Source organism: Heliconius melpomene, chromosome 8, assembly GCF_056956725.1.
Source record: "Heliconius melpomene rosina isolate 202511_hmr_F chromosome 8, ASM5695672v1, whole genome shotgun sequence".
In the NCBI taxonomy this organism is placed as follows: Eukaryota; Metazoa; Arthropoda; class Insecta; order Lepidoptera; family Nymphalidae; genus Heliconius; species Heliconius melpomene.
In genome coordinates this window covers 8,862,169-8,871,662 of record NC_140396.1, presented here as the reverse complement: position 1 = coordinate 8,871,662, position 9,494 = coordinate 8,862,169, and the positions used below count along the sequence as shown (strand labels likewise).

Here is a 9,494-nt window from a genome sequence, read left to right as displayed (position 1 = left end):
TATTTAATTCATATAAAAAAAATTATCTTAAATAAAATAATTCTTAATATTATAATAACATAATAATTCATTTACAGTAACTCTACAATGTAGATCTTACTTTTCCAACAACAAGAGTAGCGCATTCTCACACTGGCTTATCAAAACCCGAAAGTTTGATAAGGTTTTTCAGTAAAGTTTATATATGAGGCACGACGCTAATAAAAGTTCACGATACGCCTCTAAGGGAGGGGGGTGCCCCGTGTCCGTCGCGACGCTCAGTCGGGCGCCGGCCTCTGGCAGCGCCGGTCGCGTCCATGGATCGCGTCAGGTAAAGGGCATGCGACCCGCGCTCGCCGCGCTCGCGGCCTGCTGCGTGGTAGCGCGCGCCGAGCTACCCTCCGCGCGCCTTGCTCCCCTCAACACCACCACCCACCACGTGCTCCAGTGCGCCGACGGGCTCGTCCTGCCCGCCTGGCTGCCCCTCGAAGATGTCTCCACTCTCCACATCGCTCTCCGTGGCCTCGTATACTTCCTCACACTCATGTATCTCTTTATTGGAGTCTCCATCGTCTCCGACAGGTTCATGGCAGCTATTGAAGTTATCACGTCCAGGGAGAAAGAGGTGCGCGTGCGACGGAACGGGAGCGATCAGATTGTTGTGGTACGAGTATGGAACGAAACTGTTGCCAATTTAACCCTCATGGCGCTGGGTTCGAGCGCGCCAGAAATATTGTTGTCAGTCATCGAAATAGCTGGAAAAAATTTTGAAGCTGGGGATTTGGGCCCCGGAACCATCGTTGGATCGGCTGCTTATAATTTATTCGTCATAATTGCGATCTGTGTGGCAGTGATACCTGATGGAGAAGTGAGGAAGATAAAGCATTTACGTGTGTTCTTAGTTACAGCCACCTGGTCGGTTTTCGCGTATGTATGGCTTTATTTGATTTTAGCTGTAATATCACCTAGTGAAGTTGAGGTATGGGAAGGAGCGGTAACGTTTTTATTTTTCCCTGCTACCGTTATGACAGCATATATCGCAGATCGAAGGCTCTTAGTTTATAAATATCTCAAGAAAGGTTACCGTGTCAATGAAAGAGGTGTAATCGTCGAAGTGGAGGGTGATGGTTCTGTTGAAATGGCGCTTAAACCCAACGCTGATGAATTCGCTTCTGATGATGAAGAGGGTCGTGAGTTAGAAAAATCTCGTAAGGAATATATATCAGTTCTACGAGAATTACGAAGACAACACCCTGATGAAGATCTGGAAACTGTCGAACGAATGGCCTTGGAGGCTTTGATGGCTCGTGGTCCTAAATCTCGCGCGTTTTATAGAGTAGCAGCCACTCGAAAAATGACAGGTGGTGGTGACTTCTCTCGCAAAATATCTGAGAGAGCACAGAGTGACTTAAGTGAAGTAAAAGCAGAACTTCAACGGCGTGAATCAGGTTCCGTGGCTGTCGAACCTAAAGGGCCCAACGTTCGATTTGACCCAAATCACTACACCGTAATGGAGAATTGTGGGTCATTTGAAGTAAGAGTGGTTCGTGGCGGAGATTTAAGCGGAGAAGTCACTGTGCACTATACTACAGAAGACGGAACAGCTGAAGCTGGGTCCGATTATGTTGCAGCCCAGGGATCTTTGGTATTTGGGCGTGGCGAGACTGAGAAAAAATTTAGCGTGCAAGTTATAGATGATGACGTGTTTGAAGAAGATGAGCATTTTTACCTAAAATTAAGCTCTCCTAAGGGTGCATGTTTGGCTTCACCATCAACAGCGACTGTAGTGATATTGGACGATGACCATTCAGGAGTGTTTTCGTTCCCTCAGAGGGATTTCGAGTTGACAGAGTCGGTGGGGACATACGATCTTAAAGTGGTGAGGACGGCGGGTGCTCGGGGCAAGGTGCGTATTCCGTACTGGACGGAGGACGGCACGGCGAAGAGCGGTGCGCAGTTCGAGGCTGTGCAAGACACAATTGTTTTCGAGAACAACGAAACTGAGTGAGTACTTTTTTTTTATAACATTTATCTTAAACTTACATTATTCATATAATTTTATATGGGTGTGAACTTTGAAGCCTCCACGAAAAGTAAGCTAAAAATAGAAAATTTCTTTTCTTTATGACATTGTAAGTTTTCCGCAGGTGTAAATTAATTATGACATTTCTCAGTACGTAGCGTAACAAGGTCGTTGAGGTCGTTTGTCAGGCTTCGCCGTTCTAAGTGTCATCGTACATTTAATATATCGATGTTCTCAAATACCCTCGCTCCGTGCTAACGCATAATTCAACATTAATTTTATGCAAGTAATTAATTATTATTAGTACTTATCTAATGTATGGGTGTATACTGTAATTTGTTGGTAAAATTGTCAACGAAAGAGCTTTTAAGCCGAAGTATGGGGATTCGATTTTTGTTCAGGACAAATATTTGTGCGTTCATTTTATTTTATTTTTTTACATGAGTGCAGCACACAAGCGTGTAGCTATAAACGCGTTCATATGGGTTTATATAGGTTATGGTTTCCATTCTCCCTCGAGGAAATGAAATATTGAATATTTCTATTTCTTCGCTCTTGTATCGAGGCGAAACGCGGCGTTGAGTTCCACCACTCAACACGCAGTGCCTCCAGAATTTGGCGGAAGATGGAGCGGAGTGTCTTAACACTACTCTCCATCTGTCTACCCTGCTACATGCGGAAGCGTCAATCTACAAAAATAATAATTTATCTCATTATGTAAGCCTATATATGTTTATCACCTTACCGGATAGACCAAGTTGGATCTTTTCGTTTTCCAAAAATATGTACGTATAAGTAAGTGGGAAACGAAGTTTCTTAACACTAGGTTCCCTCTGCCCTGCTGTGTGCGGGATACAGCTTGAAGCAGATTTTTTTTGTAGATATAAGTATAAAACATTAGTATGTTGTGAACTCAAGTTAAGCGTGTTAAGGTTACTACTTTGTTTGGACTAAAGTAATTATTCTAATTGATTTAATATAAAAGTGAACTAATATTGAAACTATAATATTCCGTGGCATTTCATCAATAGTTGATATTATTTTTAATATGCAGCTACATTAAATTATTTCAATTTCTTTGTAATAATATAAATTCTTGAATAACTAACTGACTAATTGAAGAAATATTAATATAATACTTATAACTTAGATCCTTAAAATCTTTTCTAAATAATAGGGTTTAAATCCTGATCGGTATAAATTTTTAAAGATTTTCTTGTATATAGCAATTAAGGCAGAGGGCATGTAATGTTAATACACTTTGTTTAAATACAATGTACATATAACACATTCGCGTGTTGGAACTTAACGCCGTGGCTTACTTTAGCAGAGCTAGGAAATTAAAACAATTAATACCTTTAAGCTTTAATTATTTTATTAATGAGAGCATAAAAGGAAAATAAAAATTATTTTAGACAAAAATGAGTCTAAAATACACATAGATGGTTAAAGGAAGCATCTTATTGGGAACGGAATGTCTTAACACTAGGTTCCCAGGTTCCCTCTGCCTACCACCCGTGCGTGATACAGCGTGAAGCAAATATCAAGAGAATTGGTCAATATGATTCATTTTTATTTGTAGGTGTAATTCCTAGATGACGGTATATCCTTAGCCCACTTTTGATATATCACGTAATAGTCTTACCTCATTCTTTATTAGGTAATCGTATACTTGGTATTTTAGTGGGAATGTCCTGTTGGTATGTTGTTATATTAATATTTTTTGTCTTTTAATCGTAAGAGGCCTTCGTGGTGGGGGTTCAATTTCCACTTGATGGAATTAACTATTTTCAATTGTAGGAATTCAATTTCAGTAATACCCCGCTATATGCGTGAAGCTTCTTTTTTCTATACTCAAATCTTGTATTCTCTTGATAAGGCAGAGAGAAACCACTGAGGGTGAGAAATAAGTCTCTCTTTTTTATTATTTTATTGAATAAATTAATAAGAAAATATACATACATAATTAAGTTTATCACTTACTACATGACCCCATTAGGATGTCAATAAATGCGTGTTAACTGTTAACTCTTAATTGACAATTGCTTTGTTTGGATTAATAACTAATTTATCTAATTGGTTTCATATAAAAATATTTATATTGAAATTACATTTTTTTCTTTATATTTCATATATAAATGCATCGTATTAATATTATAAATATATGAGTTTGTGAGGATGTTCTAGACTTTTATTTTATTTTCCATAGGAGAGACATGTTTTTTTGTCTTTCTAATCAATATAAGCCGACGATATCTGTGATACAATTTACGTAATTGTATAATTAGGCCATAATATAAGTTTAAGAGATAAGTGTATTACTAGGGTGTCATCTTACAAGGGGAAATCGAACCTAAAACCATCGCGCTAACAGTAAAACATCTTTTCGTTGCGCCAATAAGCCCTAACGCATACTTTCACGATCATAAATAGATATTTAACAGAACACCTCGAGTCAGCATCGAACCCGTGACCTTTACTGTTCTATAATTGTATTGGTTGACAGTAAAATATAAGCAGATTATAATATATATATAAGTTCATATGTTTCTTTTCAAGTTGTTCGTACGCGTTCAATAATCGCGGTGACATTGTAATATAATGGCCTTAGTACTGGTTGGGTTTCATTCCGTTTATAGAATGCATTTACGTGGATGGAAAATTGTGTTTTTATTTTTATGTTTCTCTATATTATGGGGCTTGGTTAGTTTGAAAGCGACGGTTGTGGATTCGATTTCCAGTCTGGCCAATTAATTATTTTCAATTGAGGAATTGAACTAGAGCGAGATATTTGGTTACAAGACAAACCGCAGTGTTCAGTTAGTTCAGGGAGCGGAAGTGGAAAGGAGAGTTTTAGCGCTAGGTTCCCAGGTTCCCATTGCCTACCATACGCTATTTTCATAGCATATAGTCCCAAATCTAAACAATTTCCCAATACAAAACAACCACAAAATATTTTTTATTTTTAAGTATTAAAAACAGCGTGGTTTATTTATTTATTTATTTATTTATTTATTTATTTATACGGATCTCCAACTGTCGTACATATTGGTTTACATTACATACATTCTTAGGATATACTAATACTATTATGTACAACTGATTATAGGAGAACACATCATTCATCAATAATAACAATGATTAATTTACACTATAGAAAAAATAATAATTATTATATAACAAAAATATAAGATTACTTAATATTACATAATAGTTAAAATCATTCACAATTAGTTCTATAAATTAACTTTATTGAGTATATGGTTGCATTTTCTTAAGAAAACTGAGAGCCCGTCACAACCAATGTCTAACGTGACATCTTCTTTCAAGTACTCATTAAATGAACGAGAGATGCGATTAATGGGACTATTTTGTCTAAGGTTCGTTCTAGTTCTTTCCGTCTTGAAAAACAGACATGGGTTGCGAGGGGCTCTCTGAGGTATCTTAATATTAAATCTACTCAACAGTTCACTATCATCGATCTTTCCTTTGAATAAATTATGTAGAAACTTCATGTCTACGAGATCTCTACGGTTTGAAAGCAATTGCAATTTAAAGCTGCCAATTATGTCTTCATATCGTTCACTATGACTTAGAGTCTTAAACCTATAAACTAAATATTTAATAAATCTTTTTTGAACGCTTTCGAGCCTATCAGAATACTTCCTGTAAGCAGGAGACCACACCTGGCAGCAGTATTCAAGCTTACTACGAATTAAACTATTGTAAAGGCGTAGAATTGTTGCTGGATTTTTAAAATCCCTTGATTGCCTAAAAATGAAGCCGAGTAACTTGAGGGAAGCTTTCACAATAGTGTTAACGTGCTCTTCAAATCTCAATTTACTATCAAATATTACGCCAAGGTCCCTAACAGAGTCTGTTACATTAAGATTTTTACCTGAGATATGGTAGTAACTCATAATAGGTCTTTTCTTCCTCGAAAATCTTATGAAGCTACATTTACTTGGGTTGAGGACCATTCGATTTAAATCACACCATTCTACGAGTCTATCAAGATTGCCTTGTAAGGCCACCACGTCAGATTCTTGTGTTATAATTTTGGCAATTTTTAAGTCATCAGCAAACAAATAAAACTGACAATTTTCGAATATGTCTGCTATATCATTAATGAATAGCACAAAGAATAGAGGCCCCAAATTAGAGCCTTGCGGAACCCCAGAAGTAGCACTAAAAGACTCAGAGCTCTCACCATGTATCACTACTCTGCTATTACGATTAGAGAGGTAAGATTTGCACCAATCAAGAAGGATACCAGATATACCAAAGCTTAATAATTTTCTAACTAGAATACCATGGTCTACCTTATCAAATGCCTTAGAGAAGTCCGTGTAAATTACGTCTACTTGTAGGTTTTTATCAACTGAATCGATAAGATATGAGACGTAATTAAGCAAATTAGAATTAGTAGATTTCTTAGGTATAAAGCCATATTGACGTGGATGCAGTAAGTTTTTAACATGATGAAATATGAAGGGGTGAACGATTGATTCAAAAACCTTTGACATAGTTGAGAGTATAGATATTGGTCTGTAGTTAGATATAAGTTCCTTTTTTCCATCTTTAAAAATCGGCACTATTCTTGCTTCCTTCCATATATCTGGAAACCGTCCCTGCACAAGTGAAGCATTATAAATTAAATGCAATGGAAATGATATTAAGTCAACGCAATTAAATAAAAATAAAGGGGGTATATTGTCAGGTCCAGAACTCTGTTTTAAATCAAGTCTTTTTATTTTATTTATTATGGTTTCCTGGGATATGTAAATATTAGGCACTTCAGATAACTGCTGATGTGAATCAAGATTATCACCACATATGTCAACTATAGGATTAAAAACACAGGAAAAGTGCTCAGAAAATAGATTACAAGATTCTCTCAGGTCATTCGAATGCTTATTACCCAAATACATAGATGATGGGTACCTAGAGGAGTTTCGACGTTTATTAGAAATGTGAGTCCAAAAATATTTAGAATCAGTACCAATTTGATTTTCCAGAGTATGTATATATTTGTCATAACACGTTGTTATCAGTATTTCACAGTTATCTCGGAGATATTGAAATTCGATTAGGTCTAGGGGATTATTATAAATCTTGTATCTAGTATGAAACTTCTTTTTTTGCTTCAATAAATATATAAGAAAGGAGTTAAACCAAACTGGATGATAATTGTTGTGCTTATTACTCTTAGGTACATAAAGATGTATTATTTCATAAAGAATTTGATAGAATCTGCTAATCATGTCGTTCACATTATCATATTTTAGGAGTTCACTTTCCCACGAAATCTCGCTCAGGGCTTTAGTTATTTTATTATAATCACCCTTAAAATAGTTATTTTTTTGTATTTTTACATGAGGCGAATAGTGGGCAGGGGAAATTGAGATTAACATTTCTAATGGTGGATGGTGAGGGTCAACATTTCGTATAGGATTAGTGCATTTTTTAATACTTACTATTTCAGAGTTACAAACCACTAAGTCTAGAATTTTATCATTATTATTTTTGACATAATTGAATTGCTTAAAATTATATAATTCCATAAAGTCTGACAGTAAACTATGAATAGAACTGTTGCTGTTAATTAAGGGCAGGAGATATGAGCTGGGGCTATGAAGTTCCCAAACAACATTTGACATATTAAAATCACCTGCTATAAGTGTGTATTTAGTGATACACTCATCCATCACTCGATTTGTGCTCTCAATAAATTTCCCTAACAAGTTAAGATTAAGAGGCGGTGGTAGGTAAACCGCACAGATTTTGATAAAACCATGTTCTTTCTCACTAGATATTTTTATTTTTACCCAAAGATCTTCGCATTCTGAGTTGCAGCTGAATACTCTAGATGAAGTATAGTTATTTGAAACGGCGATCAGAACACCGCCACCAAGTGTTTTGTTAATGCGATCCCTTCTGTACACAGTATATCTACTATCAAAAATTTCCGAATCATAAATAGTACAATTTAACCACGTTTCGGTAAGAATTATGATATCAAAAGAACTATTCTGAATTTTGAGTGCAATATCTCTTACGTATGATCTTAGACCTCGGACGTTCTGATAATAACAAGAAATATTATTGAAAATAATGGAGACATAACCCAACACATTATTAAAAATTTTATAAATATAACTATATTTAATAACATTAAAGAATTATGATTAATTTAAACTGTTGAGAGATTCAATATTTTTTACACACTTATGTTCAGATGACTCAGTTTTACGTACATATATATAATATGGTTATATGGTTTAATGTGTAATTACCTCTACAATATAAATAAACTCACGCAACTGAAATAGTTGAAGCTAATCAAATGTTGTATTTGTCCTTCTGCCTTTTTGTTATACCTAATATAATTTAGTTTTATATTTGTATCAATATGATAATTTAGAATTATACAAGTTAGAATCAAATTATGCAAGGGAATACTTATAATTACAATTAGAGGGTTGCCAAGATCGCTTTGCTGGTCAACCTAAATATTTTTTTCCTTTTTCTGACCGTCCGTCAATACCTTTTTTCGAAAGATCGTATAAATGAAGAAAATGTCTAAATGTAGGATCTACAGAAACTTTATTTTTATTTTTAAAAATCTACGAAAATTAAGAAACGGCCGTTTGTGGATTATTTTGCTTCATAGAATACCATACTTATTATAATATATAAATTATTTCTAAAACAACTATAAAAGTAAAATACGAAAAGCTATACAATTTAAGGCTCCTTGTTCTCCAACATATTATTTTCAAGCAATATTTTAGTTACTATCTAAATTCGACGTCGACCGCCTGAGGCTGCGCTCGTGAGCACGACAGATTCAATTCCATACAAAAGTTGAATGGATAGTAACTGAGTTTCGTGTATAGCTTCTAGAAAATAAGAGAAAAATAAGAAAGAATCTTTGTTAAAGTTTACGTATGAGAATGTTTCTTAACTGCAATTATGAGGTCGTCATGGCACAGGGGTGACTGTAAATGCGAAGGTTGAGGGCTTGATTCCCAGTTTGGGGAGTGAGTTGTTGTTGCGGTTTCATAAATATGACGAAAAGTCGTGAACGGAGTATTTTAACCCTAGGTTCTCTCTGCCTGCCCTACTATATGTTAGTAGGTGTACTATTACAGCGTAAAGTTGAAAAAAAAACATCAATCATGGTTAGTATTACGTTTGAAATTTACGTATCTATGAATATTTTCAAGGGGGCTGGGCTTCAAATGGTTACCACCAAATTTAATATGTATATAGTTGAAGAGGCATCCTGACCTGGTCTGTTCAGCAGGGCAGCCTGTCTCTTCAACTAGAGACCAGCAGCCAGGGCTGGACGGCCTGATGTATTTTCTATGATATCACTTTTCAAATAGTACCCTCGGTTTAACTCTTAAATTAAATGCATCTACCTAATATATGTACATATAAAATTTCTCCTTGAATCCCTCTGTCTTAGTGAAAACCGCATGAAAAT

At 35.6% G+C, this 9,494-nt stretch overlaps 1 protein-coding gene across 2 annotated transcripts in view; it reads left to right on the top strand.

Moving 5' to 3' along the window:
* The first annotated feature begins 250 nt into the window (after positions 1–250).
* Calx (sodium/calcium exchanger 3) overlaps positions 251–9,494 on the top strand; it is a 99,942-nt gene continuing 90,698 nt past the window's right edge. For both annotated transcript variants that reach the window (XM_085189056.1, XM_085189055.1), the window contains exon 1: positions 251–1,983. In XM_085189056.1, coding sequence (XP_085045182.1) covers positions 320–1,983 — 1,664 coding nt within the window. In that variant the 5' untranslated portion in view covers positions 251–319. The remainder of the gene's footprint in view (positions 1,984–9,494) is intronic.